At 41.2% G+C, this 24,724-nt stretch overlaps 1 protein-coding gene across 5 annotated transcripts in view; it reads left to right on the top strand.

Moving 5' to 3' along the window:
- Window positions 1–24,724, top strand: part of APAF1 (apoptotic peptidase activating factor 1) — an 80,178-nt gene that overhangs the window by 51,701 nt on the left and 3,753 nt on the right. For 3 of the 5 annotated variants that reach the window (XM_079773900.1, XM_079773899.1, XM_079773898.1), the window contains 6 exons: window positions 5,078–5,203; window positions 10,150–10,269; window positions 10,578–10,703; window positions 12,464–12,589; window positions 15,476–15,622; window positions 20,936–23,331. In XM_079773900.1, the coding sequence (XP_079630026.1) occupies window positions 5,078–5,203; window positions 10,150–10,269; window positions 10,578–10,703; window positions 12,464–12,589; window positions 15,476–15,622; window positions 20,936–21,082 (792 nt within the window). In that variant the 3' untranslated portion in view covers window positions 21,083–23,331. Of the gene's footprint in view, window positions 1–5,077; window positions 5,204–10,149; window positions 10,270–10,577; window positions 10,704–12,463; window positions 12,590–15,475; window positions 15,623–20,935; window positions 23,332–24,724 lie in introns of those variants that run through there. The other 2 variants (XM_079773897.1, XM_079773901.1) reach the window with 2 other exon arrangements.

The following is a 24,724-nucleotide window of genomic DNA, read 5'->3' as shown; positions in this document are numbered from 1 at the left end:
TCTTAGAAGTTCAGCCGTTTAGGGATAAGTTGTTTCCATTTTGGTACTGATAAGATTCATTGGGAATAGCAGTGCAGGGTTGCCTGTGCTTACCTGTTTCACCACCCCTTGCTGTTCTACTTCTGTACACCTGTTCACCACCTGAAATTCTTAACTTACCAAACAAGACCAAATAAATAATAAAAGCAGGTTAAATGACAAAAAGATAGTGTAACAAAAATCATTTTGGATAAAAATGATTTTCTCACAGATGAATTTCATCACAAATGCATATTTCTCTAGTTATATAATAGTTTTTCAAAGAACATTGGCTTCTTCAACTTTTTCTCACGCAAGCTTTTTGGAATTAGTTCTTAATGTATTAATTAATTATTAATATATTAATAGCTATATTTATGTTACTGTATTTTCCGGTGTTTAAGACAACTGGGCGTATAAGATTTTCCTGGGTTAAAAAGTCGTCTTATATGCCGGAAAATACGGTAATAGTAAATAGGCTTTTTGCCCAAGTCTCTCATGAATAGTGTCAGGTACCCTATTTTCTGGTGTATAAGACAACTTTTTAACCCAGGTAAATCTTATATGCCCAGTCGTCTTATTTGCCGGAAAATACGGTACTTTTTATTCACTTTGATGAGGAATTACACAAAATATTCTCCTGTTCATATTGACCCACAAAGGGGAGACTATATGTTTATACACAAAGTGAAAAAGAAAGCTTTTGGGAATTGATGTCAGTGTTATGGAACGTTAGCCTTGTCTGTTGTGGCATGGATTCAGAGCTAAGGCTTTGGGTTTTCTTTTCATTATCCTGAAAATTTATTTATTAATTGTGAAGATGGCTGCTACTCCGAAAAAGTGTATTGTGGATGTTTGTTAAGCAAGGAACGGTTGTACATTTATAGGTGAACCTTGCTCTTCTCTCCCAGTCTCATCTCTCAAATTTATACACAGGTATTATGATTTATTCCTAAAGGATCTTTGGCTCCCCTTTTCTTTTTTAGCTTGTTGCCAGCACTACATTCTTTTTGTTTTTACTATCTAATCTTATCCTTATCCCCCTCAAAGTCATCAAATAATATAAATAACATAAGTGAATCATGTAAAATTACTGCTACTTAACTCTTTTTAACCTATGAAATGACAATTTTATGTGATTCAGCCTAGTAACATCAAATAATAACAGCTACTATGTATTAGGTTTTGACTGTGTCACATGCTCTCATTGTATGTTAGTTATTATTCTTGTTTTACAGATAGATCTCTGAACTCCTAGTTTCCACAACTTTATAAAATCAGTTAAGTGGCAGAGCTAAGATTTAAACCCTGAGCTAATGTGCTCAACTATTAGGCCCTCCCCCCAGGGGAATTATGAAATCCTCTATCCTCATTCAGGAAGGTTTTCATTCCCACAACCCCCTTTGCTTTCTATGGGACCTTATTTCAGACATGCAGGTTAGGTTTGAATTTCTACAGTCTCCTATTTTATTATTATTATTATTATTATTTTATAATAAATCTTTATTGTTCAGATTATTACAGGTGTTTCTCTTTTTTCCCCCCCTCATAGCTCCCCTCCACCTGATTCCCCTCCCCACCCCATGCCCTTACCCCCCGCCACTGTCTTCATCCATAGGTGTAAGATTTTTGTCCACTCTCTTCCCGCACCCCTCAGACCCCCTTCCCCCTGAGAATTGTCAGTCCACTCCCTTTCTATGTCCCTGATTCTATTATATTCACCAGTCCATTCTGTTCTTCAGAATTTTTATTCACTTGATTTTTAGATTCACTTGTTGGTACGTATGTATTTGATGTCTTTTTGTTGTTCATAATTTTTACCTTTACTTTTTTCTTCTTCCTCTTCTTAAAGAATACCCTTCAGCGTTTCATGTAATCCTGGTTTGGTGGTGATAAACTTCTTTAGCTTTTTCTTGTCTGTGAAGCTCTTTGTCTGACCTTCAATTCTGAATGATAGCTTTGCTGGGTAGAGTAATCTTGGTTGTAGGTTCTTGCTGTTCATCACTTTGAATATTTCTTGCCACTCCCTTCTGGCCTGCATAGTTTTTGTTGAGAAATCAGCTGACAGTCATATGGGTACTCCCTTGTAGGTAACTAACTGATTTCTGTTGAGAAATCAGCTGACAGTCGTATGGGTACTCCCTTGTAGGTAACTAACTGTTTTTCTCTTGCTGCTTTCAAGATTCTCTCTTTTTCTTTTGCCCTTGGCATTTTAATTATGATGTGTCTTGGTGTGGTCCTCTTGTTTGGGGTTCTGTGCGCTTCCTGAACTTGTAAGTCTATTTCTTTCATCAGGTAGGGAAAGTTTTCTGACATTATTTCTTCCAATAGGCCTTCAATATCCTGCTCTCTCTCTTCTTCTGGCACCCCAAATTTTGGATGTTGGTATGTTTAAAGCCGTCCCAGAGGCTCCTTACAATATCCTCACACTTTTGGATTCTTCTTTCTTTCTGCCTCTCTGGTTGGGTGTTCTTTGATTCCTTATATTCCAGATCTTTGGTTTGACTCTTGGGGTACGTTGATCTACAGTTGAGTTTCTGTATATTCTTTATTTCAGACAGTGTATACTTAATTTCTGACTGGTCCTTTTCCATTTTTTTGGTATTCTCATTAAGGTCCTTGAAGGTCTCATTAAGTTCCTCGGAGGTCTCTTCAAGTTTCTCAGCGGTTTTTAGAAGATTCTTGAGTAACCTTATAAATGTGGTTCTGAACACTGTGTCGTCCAGTAGTTTACTTTCCTCCATGTCTCCCATTTGTGACATGCTTCTGTGTCTCCGCATTTTGGCTGCCTCCCTGTGTTGATGGAGTGGCTTGGTGTGGTTGGTGACCTATAGGGGCCAGTAGCTCAGCTTCCCCAATCACCCAAGGTGGTCGCTCTTAGTACACCCCTTTGTGGGCTGAGTGCAAAGTCTTGGTGTAGTTAAATCTTGATTGCTGTTGGTACACTGGGAGGAATTGACCTCCAGGCCAATTGGCTGTGAGGACCCGCTGTGTCTATAATGGGAGAACTGCTGCGCTGGAGACACACTTATGGTGCAGGGCTTGTTTCAGTGGGGCTTTGGTGCTCACTGAGTCCACCTCCAGAGTGTGTCACTTATGGATGTGAGGAGTTGAAATCTGTCGACTCACACTGACCACTAGGTGCATTGGCTTCTGGATCTCCAATGGGGTGTAGGTCAGCTACTGTCTGAGGCTGCCCTGCAGGTGCTACAGTGAGAACCACAGTCCTCTCCTCCCTGCTTGGAGCTTGGAGGCTTTGGCGCTGTCTGTACCGGGTTGCAAGTTTACTAGGGTTAAACTGCAATAGAGAAGGCCATTCATATGCAAAAGCCGCTGCTTGGAGCTTGGGTGTGTTTGTAGATTGTGCAGGGCAGAGTCTCAGGGCGTCACTAGGCTAGGGCGTGGCAAACAGCGATGGTTGGCAGTGAGCTGTCTTGACCGTCCCCACGTCTCGCGCCCCGGCACAGCAAATGGTTATTCTTGCGCGCAGCTCTGAAAGCAGGTCACCCTCACTTTCCGACCCGAGTATCGGGTTGCAAGTTTACTAGGTTAAACTGCAATAGAGAAGGCCATTCATATGCAAAAGCTGCTGCTTGGAGCTTGGGTATTGTTGGTAGATTGTGCGGGGCGGAGTCTCAGGGCATCAGTAGGCTAGGGCGTGACAAACAGCGATGGCTGGCCGTGAGCCGTCTTGACCGTGTCCCCGCTCCGGCACAGAAAACCGTTATTCTTGCGTGCAGCTCTGCAAGCAAGCCACCCTCACTTTCCAACCCGATGGCAGACAGCCCAGTTTCTCCCCAGAAACTGGATTTCAGAGAGATTGGGAGCTTGTCTCTCTTCGGGCCGAAGAAAGCAATGCCCGCTGCCAACCAGGCTCCCCCACCAGCTCGTATCCCGCACGCACCCCCGTACCTCAGTTTTTCAGTGTTTGTGCCCTGAATGCTCCTTTCTCTTTCTGTCTAGTTGTAGAGCCTCCAGTCAGCCAGCCTTCCCGTGGTTCTGGGTGATAAACGTTTTGTCTCTTAGTTGTAGTTTTGAAATTGTTGTGGACAGCAGCAGTTAAAATGTTTACCTACGCCGCCATCTTGGATCTTCTCCTTTATTATTATTTTTAAAAATATATTTTATTGATATTTTTACAGAGAGGAAGGGAGAGGGATAGAGAGTGAGAAACATCGATGAGAGAGAAACATCGATCAGCTGCCTCCTGCACACCCCCTACTGGGGATGTGCCCGCAACCAAGATACATGCCCTTGACCGGAATCGAACCTGGGACCCTTGAGTCCACAGGGGTCTGATTGCTGATGCTCTATCCACTGAGCCAAACTGGTTAGGGCTACAGTCTCCTATTTTAGCATCATCTGTATTTTCCTTAAGCTTCCTTGAGTACATTTTAAATTGTGCAAAGAAACCATATTTACTTTTTCGGGAGGGGTGAGTTCATTTTTTAAGTTCTTTTAACACTTTTTTTTCTTTTGATTTTATATGTTACCACTTTCTTAATCTCTGCATCTGGCATATTAATCTTTAGCCCTTTTAAGGCTTCTCAGTACAATGCCTTCCAGCCCACTCACATCCTTTTCCTTACCTGTCTCCCTCATTATCCTTTATCTTACCTTATCTCTGTGTTGTTTTATAAAGACCTTGCCTTGTCTCTCATCCATCTTAAATGTCATTTTCTTTTTGGATGTTGAGCCCAGACTATCACTTGTTTGATGAATTGGGTAGTTGAATACTGAGAAGGACCACTGGTTTCTACTGCCATGTGTTCATTCCAGTGAGTCTTACAAGTAGTTTAAGCAAAAAACTCACAAAACACACATGTGTCTCATCCAGTGAGTGTTTTAACTTAGGGTGTGTGTGTGTGCGTGCGTGTGCAAGCGCATTGGTGTGCATATATGGATGTGTACCATTCATTTGTGGCTTTAGTTAAATTGAAAGTACTATGAGATGGAAGTTCTATACCCTTCTGTAGTTGATTTAATAACTTTGGGGTGATAAGCTTGGGTCTTGCTGAGTTTCTTTGCATTAATTTTCTGTGGTTTTTCTACTTTGAAGATTTTAGAACTCCTAAACAACAGAATCTTCCAATCCAGGAATGGGCACAAGAACACTGTACGGCACATCCAGTTCACAGCTGATGGGAAGACTCTCATTTCAAGCTCTGATGATTCTACAATTCAGGTGAGGAGGAGGATAAACTCCTAACACATAACTCTGCCTCTATCAAAGGAACACTTTGATTATAGCTCACATCTGGTGTGAATTTTAAACATTTATTTAACATCATATTACTGTGGGCATACATTCAGACTTTGCCCATTGTTTTAGATGAAACCCATTTATGTTTCAAATTTTTCTGTGGGTGAGGCAGGCAATTTAACTTAGAATTCTCTATTGGAAGGTTGTTTATTTTTAAATCAAGGATTCATTTGAATTCTCCCATCTGCTTTGGTATTTGGATTTGTATCAATAAATACTTTTTGCCACATTTATGTAATGTCTCTTTATTTTTCTTTATAGCAATAAAATCTCATTGAAATAATTTCAATCTCTCTTTTAAGGGAAAGATGTTTATTATAGGGATGAATCTTTTGAAAAAAGAATAGTTCGCCAAAACCGGTTTGGCTCAGTGGATAGAGTGTCGGCCTGCGGACTCAAGGGTCCCAGGTTCGATTCCGGTCAAGGGCATGTACCTTGGTTGCGGGCACATCCCCAGTAGGGGGTGTGCAAGAGGCAGCTGATCGATGTTTCTCTCTCATCGATGTTTCTAACTCTCTATCCTTCTCTCTTCCTCTCTGTAAAAAATCAATAAAATATATTTTAAAAAAAAAGAAAAAAGAATAGTTCACCACAATGAATGATTGTGGCTATAAAGACCTTAAGCCTCCTATATGTTCTTTTAAAATTTATTTTTATCAAATTTCAATGCACATACTTTTAAGACTCAAGTAGTAGTATTATAAGGCTTATTATGAAAAACAGACTCTCCCATTTCTCATTCTCCAGAAGCACCACTGTTAGCTTTTTCTTTTGATATTTATCTTCATGTTCCATGTTGCACGCTTATAATGCTAATTCTTGATTTTTATTTTGAGGATTGATCTACTGACCTCCTTATATGAAAATTTGGCTTTTTTTTTTCCTTCTGCCACTTACCCTATCTATGATTTAGACATATACCCTTTTATCAATCCTCACTATTTCTATATAACAAAATTTTGTTTAGGTCATTAGTGATGTTATTATGACTAAGTAGACTAAGTGTATTATGAATGTCTTTCCTTAATGCAATTTAGGAAAGTTCTGCCTTTGAGTAGATGTAGCTGGAAATTATTTTACCCTAAAACATTGCTATTAATAATTTAATCAGAAGAATAATTTACACTATTCAAAGCTATTTTTGAAAAAAAAATTAAAAAATATATTTTTATTGATTTCAGAGAGGAAGGGAGAGATAGAAACATCAATGATGAGAGAGAATCTCAATCAGCTGCCTCCTGCATGCCCCACACTGGAGATTGAGCCCGCAACCTGGGCATGTGCCCTGACCGGGAATCAAACCATGACCTCCTGGTTCATAGGTTGATGCTCAACCACTGAGCCACACCAGTCAGGCTATTTTGGAAAATTTTAATGTTATTTCTTTGGGAGTCCTATTTCAGTACAGAAACTTATTATAGGCTCCCATGGTACTGGTGTATTAGCTGTGAAACTCAGTGAAATATTCATCCTTCTTCCTTTCCAGATGGCTTTGAAATGGGTAAAACTAAACTACATCTGATGCAATTCTGTTGAGACATTGTATACTATATAGCCTTTCTGTCAAAAGCTCAATTCAGGGGTTTTATGTCCTGCTTAAAGATCAGATATTTTCAGCCAGAGGGAGAAATGTTTTCTAGGAATATCTTTGGTATTGGAGTTAGATTATTTTTAGAAACATGAGTTAAGTTGTATTTCATCCTCTTTTTCTGCTCTACTAGGAATACTTTTTACATTTAAAATGTTTTATGAGTATACATTTATGTAACAAAACTCTTGGTAGGTATTTCCAAGAATAGACTGGTTGAGTTTTTGGTGTTTTAATATAATTAATTGGAAGTTTGTCCCCCCCCCCCCACCTTTATTGAGGTGTACTATAATTGACAAAACTGTACATGTGTAAGACATACAATGTGGTTGAGCATTGACCTAAGCACATGCCTGGGTTTACAGGCTGGATCCCCAGTAGGGGGTGTGCAGGAGGCAGCCGATCAATGATTCTCTCATCATTGATGTTTCTTTTCTTTTCTTTTTTTTTTTTTTAAAATATATTTTATTAATTTTTTACAGAGAGGAAGGGAGAGAGATAGAGAGTTAGAAACATCGATGAGAGAATCATCTATCAGTTGCCTCCTGCACACCCCCCACTGGGGATGTGCCCGCAACCAAGATACATGCCCTTGACCGGAATCGAACCTGGGTCCCTTCAGTCCGCCGGCTGACACTCTATCCACTGAGCCAAACTGGTTTCAGCTCATCATTGATGTTTCTATCTCTCTCCCTCTCCCTTTCTATCTGAAATCAATCAATAAATAAACAAATCTATACTAATAATAGAGGAATATGCAAATTGTCCAGGATGCCATCACATAACAACCAATCAGAATGGGGTCGGGGCCTCTCAGCACACCTGCACCAGGGGCCCGAAGGACGTGGAGAGGAAGGGAGAGCAGATAGGCAGTTAGGGCGATCAGGCCATGAGGGGAGCGCAGATAGGCAGTTAGGGGGATCAGGCCAGGAGGGGAGAGCAGTTAGGGGGATCAGGCCGGCAGGGGAGAGCAGTTAGGCAGTTAGGGGGGTCAGGCCAGGAGGGGAGAGCAGTTAGGGCCATCAGGCCGGCAGGGGAGCAGTTAGGAGCCTCAGGCAGGCAGGCAGGTAAGCGGTTAGGAGCCAGTGGTTCCAGATTGCGAGAGGAATCCCAGATTGGAGAGGGTGCACTGAGCCTCTAGTATTTATATATAAAGAACATAAGGCAGGAATGAACATGGAGTCAGACACAGCTGGGAATGGCAGTGCCGGTCAACCAGGAAGAGCTATTAATAGTAGCCACTGATCCTCTAGTCCAGTAAAGCCCAGAAAGTCTGGTGAGAATGGTGTAGGATATTTTATGTTTAATTGCACAGGTGCCTTTCCTTTCTGATATGATTTGGGGAGCCAGAAAAGGCCCCGACATATCACTGGGTTCTTAAAATGCTGAAATTCCTAATTCATTTTCTTTAAGTTATTCTCACTTCCAGCTTCTCTTACTCTCGTAGAAGATACCTTGCCCCTGCTGTCCTGTTTCTGTGAATGAGCAGAAGAGATGGAGAGAATCTGAAATCTAGGGCTCAGTGGGGAGGGTGGCTGCTAAATGTGGAGGAGAAAGGAGTAAAGAAAGGGGTGATAAGGGAGATGGCGTTTCTTTTACTATTTTACCTAAGTCCGATAGGAAAAACCTTAAAGACATTTCTGCTTCCTAACCTTCACCAGTCAAAACCAGATCCAGAATATTACTAATATACATACCTGTAGTGGGGGCTGATTTTTAAAAATAGAAGAAAATTCTGTGGAAAGCTGCCTGCTTGTTCACAGCTCAGATATCAAGCTCTGGGCTGTTTTGTCAAATATTTTCCCAGCCTTTTTTTCCTGCTGTTCCTCTGCATGTCCTGTACTCCAGCCAGATTGTGGACTATGAGCAGGTCCTTATAATCTGTCCATGTTTTCCTGCTGGCACTCATGTCCTTTGTTTGAACTGCCCTCCACAGTTTGTGAATCATTATTTCAAACCATGCCTGAAGTCTACTTTGAATGTATTCCCTCCAACAAGTCCCTGAGGAATCGCTTTTTTGAGTTCCACAGAACTTTATTTTTTAATTTATTTTTATTGATTTCAGAAAGGAAGGGAGAGGGGGAGAGAGAGAGAGAGAGAGAGAGAGAGAGAGAGAGAGAGAGAGAGAGAGAGAAACATCAACGATGAGAGAGAATTATTGATCAACTGCCTCCTGCATGCCCCTACTGGGGATCAAACCCGCAACCTGGGCATGTGTCCTTAACCAGAATCGAGCCTGGGACCCTTCAGTCCGCAGGCCGATGCTCTATCCACTGAGCCAAAACAACTAGGGCTAGTTCCACAGAACTTTTATCTGTATCAATAGCGCTTCTATTGTTTGTTTGCTTTTGGGACGTCTCATTTTCTTTGCTAGACCCTTAGATTTCTTAATGCTACATTCTTGTTTCATTCATATTTGCCTGACATATAGGTGCTAAGTAAATATTTGTTAAATTAATTTCAAGTCTAGAATTAATAAGACTATAAACATAGTTGCTTTGATTTAGTAATTAAGGGTTCTGTACATGGACATGACATAGAAGTAAAAGTTTTGCTCACCTATGTGCCTTATATTTTTTTTACTATATGTCCACACATTTTAAAAAATTGGATTTATTGGGGTGACATTGGTTAATAAGAGTATATAGGTAGATGTCAGATATACATATGTTTACTATGTATACATACAAACATATGTTTGTATGGCTTATTTTGTGCCAGTTACTTATTTCAGTTTCTTCTTCCCTTTTTCCTGAGGACTTTTCTTGGAGCTCCATGTAAAAAATGAAAAATAATGTATATATTACTTCCTTTGTCATTTTTGAGGATTGCATTAGGTTATAGCTAAGATATCTGGATCTTGGAAATTCTGTGACCTTGTCTGAAGCTGCTCTGGTCAATTGACCTTGCCAGGCAGCATCCAGGAGGATTCAGTAGCATTAGTAGAGCTAGACTCTCCAGACTAGTCTGGCTTATGAGGTCAGAAATCTGTAATTAGGATAATTTTCTCTGGAAAATTTAATCAGATGGTGAGCTCACTAGCATGTGGTGGCTTTTCTCTATCTTCTGGTGTAATTAACTGCTCTCCAGCAACTGAAGAAAACAAATTTTATTTAGGAGGAAACATATTTTATTTTACTCCTAGTCAAGTTATTTAACCTCAAGTTTTCTCTGTCTATAAAATGGGGCACCATATTCTTTCTAGGGGATCACATTCTTCCCCACCCCTCCAATGGGATATTCTGGGGAGAATGTTATAACACATTTTTTTAATATTCAGGTATGGAATTGGCAATCAGAGGAATATTTCTTTCTGCAAGCCCATCAGGAAACAGTGAAAGACTTCAGGCTCTTGAAAAATTCAAGACTGCTTTCCTGGTCATTTGATGGAACGGTGAAGGTAATTTGAAACACAGATTTTTAAAAAAAAGTATTCTAATGTTGCAGTGATGATACTGTGACAGCCAGAAGCTGATGATTGATAAGTAACTACTTAATTTTCAAACTTGTGTTCTCATGTTGTTGTCAGTTGACTGCAGTCACCTACGTGTGCTCTGTGTTTATGAACATTTGTACTAAAGGGCACGTAAAGGGGTCAGAACAACCAGTGTGCTAGTGCTCTTAATGTATAGGCCTGACTTCTAGCTGATTATGTTGAGAAACACAGAATGGTCTTAAAAGTGTCAACTTCTGAGTTTTTCTTTGAAGGTATGGAATATCACCACTGGACGAATAGAAAAAGACTTTGTCTGTCACCAGGATACAGTCCTTTCTTGTGATGTTTCTCCCGATGCCACCAAGTTTTCATCTACCTCTGCTGACAACACTGCAAAGGTAGGTGGGTCAGCTGAAATGTGCATGCATAAAACTTTGGTATCAGTTATGTATTATCAGTCCTATGTATTATGAGTCCAAATAATGTGTAAAGTGGAATAATATGTTTCTGTCTGCATGTCTGTCTTATTGTGTGAGTTTTTGGAGGATTCCCATTGACCTTTAGTTGGTGTCAGATAGATTAAATGAATAACATTAAGGACTTTTGATTTCTTCCTTACTGGTCACTTTTGTCATTACTAAGCAAATGCAATCTCTGCTGCATATTATAGGCAATAAAAAACATTGAAAAAGGTTTACATTTAATTGCACACCCACAGTAAGATTTTTATATAATTGATATAAGTTGGTGTTTCTGAAAATCACATTTCAGTGAAATGGTGCTGCCTATTTGGGGACATTAAATACTCCATTTTCTTCTTTTTTATCCATCTTGTTAATAGCATTATCTACCTATCTTTCCAAACTATAAACCTTGGAATTGCCTGGGACTCTACCCTGACTTTTGTGCTCTGTTGATTACTTCTTGATATCTCTTGGATCCTTCTTCCCCTCCTTGCCCCCACCCTTAAGACCAGGCTCTCTTCCTTCATTGGTGGGCCTGCCTCTGGTCTGTGCCTCCTCCAGTTTATCTTCCCTACTGCGGTCTGAGTCCCTGCTAAAACACCTCTCTGACCTGATGGTTTGTAAGCCAGATTCCTTAGCTCATCACCATCTCTTTCTTTTTTTTGTTTTGTTTTGTTATTTTATTTTTATTTATTTTTAAAATCTTTGTTGTTAAAAGTATTATGAATGTCCCCCCTTCCACTGACCCCTTCTAGCCCGCCCCTGCCCCCCAGCCCAGGCCCTTACCACCATTGTTCCCTCTGTCCAGGCTGCTTCTCCCTCCGACTTTTTGTGCATGCTATAACTGTAGCTTGACACGACCTTCTATTCCTTTTACCCCGAAGCATTTTGACTCATTCTTCCATACCTAGATTTGGTGCCAGCTCTTCAGTGAGTCCTTTCCTTGCCCTCAGGCAAGGTTAGCTGTTTCACCGTCAGTGTGCCCATTCCATGTTTTCACATTTATTAGAGCATTTACTTCATACAGCTGTTCACTTAGCCATTCATAAGCCAGCGTTCTGATTAAATTACAAACTTTTCTAGGATAGGGGCTATATCCATTTCATCTTTGTATCACCAGATCTTAGCTCACAGTGCTTGGAAGATGGTAGTTTTCAGTCTATGCTTGTTGAATGGTGATGACAGGATCATAAGGGAGAATATTGGAAAGAAAAGAACTCTATTTGACTGCCAGGATTGTAGGATAGTATAGTGACTAACCTTTAAAGAACTCTTGTCATATATTAGGCCCTGTGCTAGGAATTTCACTCTATTACCTCATTTAATCTCCACATCATCAGTATTTTGGTCCCCATTTTCCAGATGCAGAAATTAAAGCAACAGCAACTTATGTGGATTGTCGTAGGCCACAAGGAACTAGTAAATAGTGGAGCCAGAACGCACAGACTGATCTTTACTCATTTACTGTTCTTTCTTCTAAATCTAAAGTTAAGGACTTTGATCCTTGAGCTGAGTTAATTTGAATAATTAAAGAGAAACTCAACAAGGAACAAGGTTACAAGTGGGAACTTCTCAAGAAGGTTTATGAACTTCCATATGATCAAGTTTGTGGTTAACTAACACTCAAGGCAGGGTTTGCAGATGCTTATTTTGAATGTATTTACTGTTCCTAAACAATCCTAATTGCCTTCCAGATTTGGAGTTTTGAACTCCTTTCCCCTCTTCATGAATTGAAGGGCCACAAAGGCTGTGTGCGCTGCTCTGCCTTCTCTGTGGACAGCACCCTGTTGGCGACTGGAGATGACAATGGGGAAATCAGGGTAGGGTGTTTGCGATGTGAAGCACTGCTCCTCGTGTAGCTTGGGCCAAGCCCCCTGCACCACACTGGGGACCTTTGTTAATGCGACCGGGAAGCAATGGGTTCTGGATGGATGGGTTCTTTGTTTTTTTCTGTGCACGTTGTGTTCACAGCTGCACTCTACTGCAGAAAGAATTCATTTTAGAGCGAAGCATTTCCTATGTATGTGAGGAGGCAGATGCCCTAGTTATTTGCAGTTGGTTCTCTGCTGTTATCTTGAGAATGAGTCATCTTAATTCTTGGACCTGAACCAAAGGTTGTTTTTAGTGGCAGAACTTGGGGAAAATAATTTTGTAAATCATTGTCTAGATTATAAATGAATTGCATATTTAGCTGTTTTCAGCACTGAAAGAAAACATCTCTTTAGCATCATACCCATTAGATAGTTAAGTTTTACAGTGTGGCCTAATGCAGGCCTCATGGTGCTGCCTGCCTCTGGTTGTTAGAAGGAGTGGGCACTTGATGGGAAAGGTTTGGGCACTGGGGATGGCTGCTATGGTAACCAGTATATTTGAGGAGAGTCTTGTTTTTTTCTTTTTTATAAAAAAAGAATTTAAAATTCAAGGAGTAGGTATATAATGCAGAAGAATGAGAGAATCTGCAGTTGGCAAGAATGCAGGCGTTACCAGATAGGCTTTCCAGGAACAAGGAGATTCTCCTGCTTGAGCACTAAGTAACCAGTCTTCTCTACACCGTTCTCATAAATGCCACGCCAGCTGAAGTGGCTGTGTGGGACATTCATTTTGTTCTAAGTTCTCATCTTGGATGAAAGGGCTCCTTTACTGGTTATGAGGCAGTGTTTCATTTTTCAGAAACCCTGAAGGAAAAATTGCCTCTCTATAGTATATCTTACGGAATTCTTTCTAATGAGCTTTTCCATTTGATTCTTTTTTTGGGTACTTTTAGGGCCTTATTTATTTATTTATCATTCATTCATTAATATTACTTTATTGAGGTATGCTTAGCATGTAAAAGGCTGTACATAGTTATTGTAAACAATTCAGTGAGTTTGGGGATATATATACACCCTTGAAATCATCACCACCATCAGGCCCTAGACATATTCATCACATCCCAAAGTTCCCTCCCAACCTCTTTATTATTATTATTTTCTTTGTGAGTGGTAATAACACTTAACATAAGGTCTACCCTCTTCTGAGCACATTTTAAATACCCAATACAGTATGTATATCTTGTATAACAAACTTTGTAACCTTTGACCATAACCTCCCCATTTTCTCTTCCTCTTAACCCCTGACAATCATCATTTTATTCTCTGTTTCTGTGAGTTTGACTATTTTAGATTCCATATAATTATTTTTGATTTTTTTATGCCTCTATTTTTTTAACTTTTAAATTTTTTAGATTTCAAAGAGAGGGAGATAGAGATAGAAACATCAGTGATGAGAGAGAATCATCAGTCATCTGCCTCCTGCATGTCCCTACTGGTAGTCAAGCCCATAACCCAGGCATATGCCCTGACTGGGAATCAAACCATGACCTCCTAGGTCATAGGTCAGTGCTCAACCACTGAGCCACACTGGCCAGGCAGTGCCTCTATTTTTTAAAATTTAAACTTTATTCTCTGTACAATCTTTTCTTTTTAAATCCTCAACCTGAGGACATGCTTAGAAAGAGGGAGGAAGGGAATGAGAGAGAGAGAGAGAGGAAGAAAGAGAGAGAGAGGAAGAGAGAGAGAGAGGAAGAGATGTGAAAAAGAAGCATCAATCGGTTGCATATGCTCCCTGACTGGGGATGAAACCTATAACCCAGGTATGTTCCCTGACCAGGACTTGAACTGATAATCAACTGAGCCATTTTAGTTGGGCTTTAAAAAAAAATCTGATATGCATTTCTTTGAAAAATTAGAGTACTGCTTATATATTAAGTGTCACTGGAAATAAATGAGAATATTAACATCTGTAAGTAATTGGGCTGTTTATTAAGAGTCTAGTAAAATAATCATGTATATTTAGAACCTTATTGGGACTTCTAGATTTTTTCGACTTCGTGTTTAAAATATATATGCTTTACATATTTGAATGACATCTGTCAACATTCTTAGTGGTTAATCTTAGAGTAGAATTCTTTCTCTCTCTCTCTCTCTCTCTCTCTCTCTCTCTCCTTCCTTCCTTCCTTCCTTCCTTCTTTCCTTCCTTCCTTCCTTCCTTCCTTCCTTCCTTCCTTCCTTCCTTCCTTCCTTCCTTCCTTCCTTCCTTCTTTAAAATATATTCCTTTATTGATTTCACAGAGGAAGGGGGAGTGAGAGAGAGATAGAAACATCAATGATGAGAGAGAATCATTGATCAGGTGCCTCCTGCACGCCCCCCACTGGGGATCGAGCCCGCAACCTGGGCATGTGCCCTTGGCCAGAATCGAACCTGGGACCCTTGAGTCAGCAGGCCGACGCTCTATCCACTGAGCTAAACCAGCTAGGGCTAGAATTCTTTTTTTAAAATAATTTGTTGGGGTGACATTTCTTTGTTGTTGTTTTTATTTTGAGGTAGTTCATATGCTAGGTCTTTTTTGTTTATTCCTTTTTTCTCCCATTATTCTCTTTTTATTAAATGAAGAGAGTCACAGTATTCTAATCAATCACTCTGAGTCCTTTTGTTTTACCCTTTGGGAGTATAGTTAATGATAAATATTGTAAGCAATACATTTGTGTTATAATTAGTGTTTTTAAAAAATTTGAACAAGAGAGAACTCAATCTAAAAAAATCCCAAAGGTATCATTGAATTGTAATTACATTTTTAAGAAAGATTTTCAAATATGTTTCAGATGAGATAGCTATTTATAAAGAATTTCTGGGCAGCCCTGTTAATGAATTGTATCATGTTTATGTAGATATGGAATGTCTCAAGCGGTGCGCTTCTACATTTGTGTGCTCCGATTTCCGTAGAAGAGGGAGCTGCTACCCATGGGGGCTGGGTGACCGACCTCTGCTTTTCTCCAGATAGCAAAATGCTGGTCTCTGCTGGAGGCTACCTTAAGGTAAGAGTTCATTAAAGACTGAAAGAAAAGAACAGCCTGTATCCTACTGTGCAAGCTGTTTTCTCTTCCTGTTTCTCAGTGTGTCCTCATACAACCCGGCAGAGTGGAAGGGCGATTCCTATTATCCTGTTTTGCGGTGATGAGGCTGAGAGGTGCAAGGCCACCTTCCTCAAATCTGTTGGAAGTTCTGGTGGCAGTATGGGGGATGTTCTTGGTCCAGAGCTCACACTGCCCTGTACAAAGTCTTAGATGATCACAATAACTAGAGAGTAGGGTGTTTAACTTACTTTTATTTTCTACTTCACAATTATTAACTATTTTGGTTGAAAGTCTTTAAACACATTTCTGAAATTTTCTTAAGTATTAGTAGTAATGGTAGTAGTATCCTATATAATAAAGAGGTAATATGCAAATTGACCATCACTCCAACACACAAGATGGCCGTCCCCATGTGGTCAAAGATGGCTGCCCCATGTGGACACAAGATGGGCCACCACAAGATGGCCGGCAGGGGAGGGCAGTTGTGGGCGATCAGCCCAACAGGGGAGGACAGTTGGGAGGGACCAGGCCTGCAGGGGAGGGCAGTTGGGGGTGATTGGGCCTGCAGGGGAGGACAGTTGGGGGGGACCCAAGCCTGCAGGGGAGGGCAGTTGGGGGGGACAAGGCCTGCAGGGGAGGACAATTGGGGGTGACCAGGCCTGCAGGGGAGGGCAGCTGGGGGTGGGGACCAGGCCAGCATGGGAGAGCATTTAGGGGTTACCAGGCCAGCAGGGGAGGGCAGTTAGGGGTGACTGGGTCGGCAGGGGAGGGCAGTTAGAGGCAAACAGGCCTGCAGGGGAGTGGTTAGGGGGTGATCAGGCTGGCAGGCAGAAGCGGTTAGGGGCAATCAGGCAGGCAGACAGGTGAGCGGTTGGGAGCCAGCAGTCCTGGATTGTGAGAGGGATGTCCGACTGCCCAGCCCAGCCCCCATTCGGCCCTCTACACCCTGATCAGGGGTGGGGCCTGTCGGCCAAATAGCCTGCCGGCCCCTCCCCCCCAGCCTGGCCCATGGGCCCCCATTGGGGCAGGCCAGCCAGACCCCACCTGTGCACTAATTCGTGCACTGGGCCTCTAGTTGTTTTATTTTATTTTATTTTATTTTTAAATATATTTTATTGATTTTTCACAGAGAGGAAGGAGAGGGACAGAGAACTAGAAACATCGTTGAGAGAGAAACATCGATCAGCTGCCTCCTGCACACTCCCCACTAGGGATATGCCCGCAACCAAGGTACATGTCCTTGACCGGAATCGAACCTGGGACCCCTCAGTCTGCAGGCCGACGCTCTATCCACTGAGCCAAACCAGTCAGGGCTCTAGTTATTTTATAGTTTATAAAATGCTTTACTTACATCATCTCCTCAGCCAGTTTTGTGAGGCCTGAATTTTATTATATTTGGTGTATGGTGAGGAAACTGATGTTCATGGAGAGTTGTGTCTTCCCCAAAATTGTGCAGTTAGTAAGTTGGTGTATACAAACTTACTATGAGTGACCGCTGTGGCCAAGGCTGTGTGTTGTGGTGCCTCAGGGTCATTTTTTGGTGCTTGCATCTGTTTATCTGTCCCCTCAATAAGGATGTGTTAAATGCCACTGTGTGCTGAGACACTGCTATGTGGTTCCTGCCTTTGGTGGCATACAGTCTATGGGGGGAGCAGACAGTAAACAAACAAAATCTCTGAAGTGTAAGAGGTGTTCTGACATGTTTGCATATGGACAGTGGAGCCCAGAGGAGAGGCGAGGACAGTTCTACCTTTGGGAGTTAGCAGAGGCTTTCTGTGGAGGGGGATGCTGAGGGGAGGCTTCTGAATAGTGGTTTACTTAGAAAATGAAGGTGATACTGAGTAGCGTACCGACCACTTACAATAGCTCCCTAGTAAATTAGATATTATGATACTGTTATCTCTGACTGAAGACATTCAAGTGTAGGAGATGATTCTGTCTAACACAATGTAGATGTTAAAAAATATTGGCACTAATGAAGTTTTTGGTTACACGGGACCCATCATGTAATTGTAATTTTACTCAACATAAAAACCTAGTTTATAAAAAAGGTAAATAAGAGGGCAGTTTTTAGTTCTATGAGAGAATGTACATATGGTCCCTTTACAAGTGTACATTTAAAATAGCATGCTGTTGCCCTAGCCGGTTTGGCTCAGTGGATAGAGTGTCGGCCTGTGTACTGAAGGGTCCCGGGTTCGATTCTGGTCAAGGGCACATGCCCAGGTTGCAGGCTCGATCCCCAGTAGGGGGCGTGCCGGAGGCAGCCAATCAATGATTCTCTCTCATCATTGATGTTCTATTTCTCCCTCTCCCTTCCTCTCTGAAATCAATAAAAAGGATAAAAAAAAATACCATGCTATTTGCAAGATGTTGCATTAACTTATACTTTTTTGGGGCTTGCCTTTATTTAGTTATTAGGGATTGTGAGGCTGTTACCACTTGTTTCCCCTTTACTGCTCTGAGGATGATTCTGAGAAGAGCGGCATTGCTATTTGTGTTGGGAGCTGGGAATCTTGATCTTTATTAACTGCTAAAAGCTGCTTTGGCACTGAGCTTCTAGAGACCATGTCACTTGATGCTCTGGGCGCCCTCGAAGGCTCATCCATGTTCGTGAGCCTGGCTTACAAGATGGGATAGAGGTCAATGACCAGGTCTCCAGAGTTCTTGGGGAACTTTGAAACAAAGCCACAGCATAGATAGCTGTGCTGTAGGGGTTATGCCTCATGGTTGGGAGAACCTTTAGCCTGTATATTCAGTCTCTGTTATTTAGGTGACAATCAGGCTGATCTTCCCTCTGGTTAAGTTGATTATGTTGCAGCCCAGCCTGCATCTACCCAGCTTGGTAATGAGACTCTCCAAAGCACAGAGCAAATTAAAAGTAAAAAGGAGCAGCTGCTGTAGTGTCCAAGAAAATGGGCCTTTTGAGTCTGTTTACTCTAGAATCCAAGTTGCATAAATTGAATGTCAATAAGATAAAGTAGGTATCCAGTAGCTAAAATGCTCTTAACTTTCCAAATTGTTCCTATTTCTAAGTTAAAAATGATATAATTGAGCTGTCTACCTGTGTTATGCCACAGGGCATGTATACTGTTAGAATGACAAGAAGTCTGCATTAATTCATACTCATGAGGAGAAAAGCTGGTTTGAAATATAGAATACAGGGAGGTAAATGTAGGTTTGCTGTTGCTTAGAGGCAGCAGAGTGTGATGGTCAGGAGAGGGCGCCTTGGGGCAGATTGCCTGAGTTCAAAGCCCGGCTCTGCTACTCATTAGCTTTGTTAAGTTAATAATCTTATTAATCACAGGATTATTAAACTCTCTGTGCCTCTGTTTTCTCATCTGTAAAATGGGCACAATAATTTCGACCTCAGGGTTGGGAGCATTAAAGGAATTAATACATGTAAAGCATCCTATGTAATAAGAGAGGAATATGCTAATTATCCATTATGCCGTGAGGCGTAACAACCGACCACATAATGACCGGATCACAGATCTGCAGGAGGGGGTGGGGCAGCGAACTACAAGCGGGCGGTGGAGAGCTACAGTAGGGGGCAAGACAGCAAGCTATGAGGGGGGGGGTGCAGGGGTAGCTACAGGAGGGTGGGCAGTGGGTGGAGAGCTACAGGAGGCGGCAGCGACCTACTGGCGCATGGATTCATGCGCAGGGCTACTAGTTTATATATAATAGCACATAGTGTACCCTGAGTAAACATTAGCTGCAATTTTTTAAGAAAAAAATTCACTTTATTACTTAGAGCAGTTTTAAGTTCACAGAAAAATTGAGCAGCATGTACAGAGTCCCAATACACTCCGTCTCCCCCACTATCAATGGCCCACCGTCAGAGTGGTACCTAATTCTATTGATGAGAATTCATTGACACATCCTTATTACCCAAGGTCCATAGTTTACATCAGGGTTCACTCTTGGTGTTGTTTGTTGTGTGAATTTTGACAAGTGACATGTGTCCACCATTGCGGTATCATACAGAATAGCTTCACTGCCCAAGAAATCCCCTGTATTAGCTACCACTCTAATACTGCTTTTCAGTCCATACTCAAATTAGTGACTAGTGTGGTGTTTCCAAGTAGAGTGGTCTGTTTTAATAGAGGGAAGGTGGCGGTGGGAGCACTGGACGAGGAAGCCGGAAACTGTTGTGCTTCTGCCAGCTGGGTGGTCTTGGGTGACGGGGCCTCTCTTCTCTCAGAACCTTGGTTTCCTTCTGTGTAAGGTGAGGCAGTTCCTGGGTGACCTCTAAGGGGCTGCTACCTCTATCATTTGCCCCTAGCAACTCAAAACAGGAATGTGTTCTCTTCCATCTTGCTTACATTGCTGTTTTACAGAGCAAAATTGTCAGTTCTGGAAAATGTCACATTTAGTGCATGTTGCTTCAGTGAGGTTTATAAAGTCCATGGGGTGTACTTGTACCAGTTATTATTACTGATAGTGAACATGAAAAATTGACCCAGTCACACGCGCAAGGCAGAAGGCCAGGTTCTGCCACGGATGCAAAAGTGAGTGACATCATTATTGTGTTCATAACACTCAGGATCTTGATGTACCTGAGCCCTTTTCAAAAGAGGCTCATGCACAGCGTCTCTTTTGCCCTCGTTTTAGCCGTGAGATATATGGGTAAACTTTATGACCTCCATTTGGTAAGTGAATATAAATATTGTTAAAATCTTAGTGAGTTCAGTGATTGGGAGGAGAAGGGAGGGACCTGGCCAGAGCACATACTACATTTGAGATGTTCAGTATTTATTTAGCAAATCCATGTATGAATGATAAGAGTTTATAAAGAAACTTGGTCATTGGCTCTTGAATCACTCCTGGTGAAAGGGAAGATTCAGTAGAGAGGACATTCTATCCTGTAGCCATATTATGAGTAGCCTTGGTGTCTGCCAGTTTGTGTCTGCAAAGGGGCATTTTTAGAGGAGAGAGGGCATTCTTCTGCCCATTCTACTGAGAAGGACGTGCAGACAGCCAACTATGGCCATAGTGGACATCGAGTGGCCTTGTGTCTGCTGCTCTCGACAGGCTGCACGCTTCTCCCAGTGGAGGGAGGTGTAGGGTCCCTGTGAGGCAGTCACCAGGGTTGGTCAGGAGAGGCTGACCTGGTTGATGAATGTATTCAGCGTTAACTGTGGACTTCTTTCCTGCTGTTTGCTTGGAGTGTGGGCGTGGGGGGTGTGATAGGGTGAAGGGTCTGGCTTGCACTACAGATTGTCATACAGTGTAATTACCATTCTAATAGGAATTTTATTTTTCTCTGAACAGTGGTGGAATGTCATCACTGGGGAATCCTCACAGACCTTCTACACAAATGGAACCAATCTGATGAAAATACATGTGTCCCCTGACTTCAAGACATATGTGACTGTTGATAATCTTGGTATTTTATATATTTTACAGACTTTAGAGTAAAATTGTTAAGCATTAATATAAGTCGAACTCTTAAATTTTGAATTGGAAAAAATTGTGATGAACTCTGTATTTCAACTTTTTATAAAGCTGTGAATTGTTTTTACAGTATTGCATTCATTACAGAATTGTTTATGGTTTGAAGAATGATACTAATGTAGCTTTTCCCCCAGTGAACACACCTTTAGTCTTGTTTTTCATAATCATCATTATTTTTAACAATTTGTCTTTAAGATGCAAATGAAAATGTAAATACGTACCTTGTTATATACTGTTGGTAAAATTCTCTCTTGATACATTCAAATTGGTTGACATAATTAGGATAACTGGAAGGAAATATGTATTTTAATACTGTCATTATGCGAGTTGTGCCTCAGAGTAGCAGTGCCTGCTTTCTGAGCCACATTACCCCACCGGGGCGTAGTTTCCCAAATACAACCTTGGAGCTTATTTGCACTCCTTAAATTAGCTTTAAAAATATTGTGTCTGTGAGCACAATTTGCAATATTTCCTTTAATTCACTACATAAGTGAGTCTTGGATTTCAAAATTCTTTCTGTGGAGTGAAAATTATGTGTTGCAGAGTCGATTTTATTGGTCTACCTTTCCTCACTAGTTGAGGACAGTCCGTGCCCTAACGGACTCCGTGGTCAGCCTCTGAGCTGGGCACTGTCCTGCTCTCTGTTTTTTTTTTACTGGTACGTACCAGACCTTCCTTAATCTTCACTGTTTTTCTCTCTCTCTCTCTCTCTGTGTGTGTGTGTGTGTGTGTGTGTGTGTGTGTGTGTGTGTGTGTGTGTTTTAAAGCAGTTGCTCTATAGTTAGATATTAGTAAATCAGATTGATTGCGGAGGAGCCAATTTTAATAACATAATTTTCCTAAGAAATATAGAATAGTAGAAAATCATTTTCTTCTAATTCCATTTACTTTTAAATGAATGGCAATGTCAGTGCTGTTCTCTTAGTGAATTTAGGAGAATTCTCAGAACCAGAGTCATCGGGACTCTGGACGGTGTTCCCTTTGACACTCCAACCAGTCTGTCTCCCTTCCCTTCTCTCCTTACCTGCTTCCTTTCCTCCCTGGAAGGTTAATCTGAAAAGGTAGATTCTGACAGGGAAAAAGCACATCAGCATCAATAATTAGCTTTTTTGACCTCTTAATTAGGAACCTTAATTGCAACTTAAATCTAAACATTTTCCCAGAAATATATTGTTAAGGGATATGCTGATAAATTAATGATAGATGTGGTTGCTACATAAAAAATAACCAAGACTTAAAAATTTATTGCTGTAACAGGGACTAAATCAAATGGGTATTAGTGTCAGTGGCAGGTATGCCATGAGCCAGTTTTTATTGTTATCACATAATAGGGTGGGCAGGAGGACTAGACCACTCCAGGTATATTTTAGATTAGATATTTCTATTTAGCTTTTCAGAGAACCATAAATAGAGTGAATAAAATCTTTTACATTGTTAAGGAGGTTTTTTTTTTTTTTTATAGATTAAGGAACTTGTTATAGACTTACTGTGATTTAAGCAAATGTGATGTGCCGTCTTAATTTTATAAAAGAAATTTATGTAAATAGCATGTTCTGCTTAGAGTATCCTCATCAGAATTTTATCTGCATGCAGTGTTTAGGAACTCGTTTGTAGCTCAGAGTGTAAAGTATTAACTTTTGGAATTGAACTCACTTCACTGTTAAAGTATAACAACCAACATCAGCTCTTAAAAGGCCTTGATGGCCTTTGTCTTAAAAATAAATTAAAAAGGAAAATGGAAGAAAGACTAGGTAATATGAGGGATGAGGAGAAGCTAGGAGGATGCAGCTGCAGGTTTCATGGCAGCTCAGGTGGTCATTCAAGGGGAGGATGTTGCTTTGTTCTTGCAGATACGCATTTTGCCCTGCTTTTTTATTTCATTTTTTTTGTATTGGAAATTACATTGCATTTTATATATATAAAGATTTTTTTTTACATTGTATGTGTCTTGTATGTTTTGTATCTATGATACAGTTTACATGATGTTTTTTGTCCTTGGTATATATTTTAATACATGAAATAGAAAATTTTTTATAAAAATAAAATTCCAAAAAATATTTTTGGAAAACATTTTCAGATTGTTTCATACTCCTTGCTTGTCCTTTGTTGATTAGAAAACAAATGTGAAGGATTCTTCAAACCAAATCCAACAACCTTTTGATGAAGCGTTATCAGCTCTGTGTAATTCACTTCTACCAAAATTTCTGTCTCCTCAGTCTGTGTGATCACTGCTTGGTGTAGCTGGTCTGGAGAAGCTCCTTTAAAGGATAGAATTCATCTATTCATTCTTTCATTCAGTAAATATGTATTGAGATCTACCATGTGTACCTGGCATATTTGTAGGGAGATAGCAGTGAGCAAAACAAAGTCCTTGCCTTACTTCAGTTGGGGGCTAGGGAGAGGTGGACGAAAAGTAAATAAGTAAAAGCTATAGTGTATTAGTTGTAATACTGGGTGTACATGGGTAGGGGGAGGGTTACCGTTTTAGATGGAGTTGCTTATTGAGAAGATGACATGAGTACAGACCTGAAAGGTGAGGGGCTGAGCCGTGCAGGTGTCTGGAGAGAAAGCAAAGGCCTGAAAGTGGGGTGGGTTGGTCTGTTCCAGAACCAGGAGGAGGTCAGTGTGGCCGGAGGAGACCGGGTGAGGGGAGTATAATAGGACTGTACTGCGGAGGGCTCCAGGGGCTCGAGGAGCGGTTGAGCTGTGCAGCATCTGCCTGAAGCTTTAACTTGATCACTCTGGCAGTGGGAACCAGCTGACAGGCAAGGGCGGAAGCAAGAAGACCAATGAGAAGCTTTTGCAATAATCTGGGCAAAATGAAGGTGGCCAGTCTAGAGCAGCAGCAGTAGAGGTTGTGATAAATTAGATTCTGGATATAGTTTGAAGACCAGAGTTAATGGATTAGATAAAGGTTGTGAGAAAGACAATTCCAGAATGACACCAAGTTTGGGCTTGTGCAGCTTGAGCAACTGAGATGAAGAAGACAATGAAAGGAGTGGGTTTTCGGACATAGTACATTTGAAGTGGCCATTCGGCATTCAAGTGGAGATGTTGAGTAGCTGGTTGGATAAAAGGGTCTGGCGCTCATGAGAAAAATCTATGCTGGAGATAGAAACCACGAGAGACATCGTGACTCGTGACACTTGAAACCACAAAACCAAAAGAGATCAGCAGCGAAATGGGTGTCAAGGAGGCCGGGGACTAAGTCCAGGTTGGTGAGTTGTGGGACCAGCACAGGGGCTGAGAAGGACCAGCAAAGACTAAACATTGCAAGTTAGTGTGGTAAGTGTAGTGAATACAGTGGGTGTGGGTGAAGGAACCTTGAGCAAAATTCCTTTATTAGTTTGTTCATTCAGCCACCTATCTATCCTATATGCCTTGAGGGTCTACCGTGTGCCAAGCACTATTTTAAGCAGCAGCCAAGGGAATAAATAAATACATTTTAGTTGTTGGGGGGAGATTAGGTATAATCCTATATAATAAAAGCGTAATATGCAAATTGACCGAAAGGAGGAACGACTGGTTGCTATGACGTGCACTGACCACCAGGGGGCAGATGCTCAACACAGGAGCTGCCCCTGGTGGTCAGTGTGCTCCCATAGG

Source organism: Cnephaeus nilssonii (assembly GCF_951640355.1).
Source record: "Cnephaeus nilssonii genome assembly, chromosome: 6".
NCBI classification, from domain to species: domain Eukaryota; kingdom Metazoa; phylum Chordata; class Mammalia; order Chiroptera; family Vespertilionidae; genus Cnephaeus; species Cnephaeus nilssonii.
This window is presented reverse-complemented; position numbering and strand designations above follow the sequence as displayed.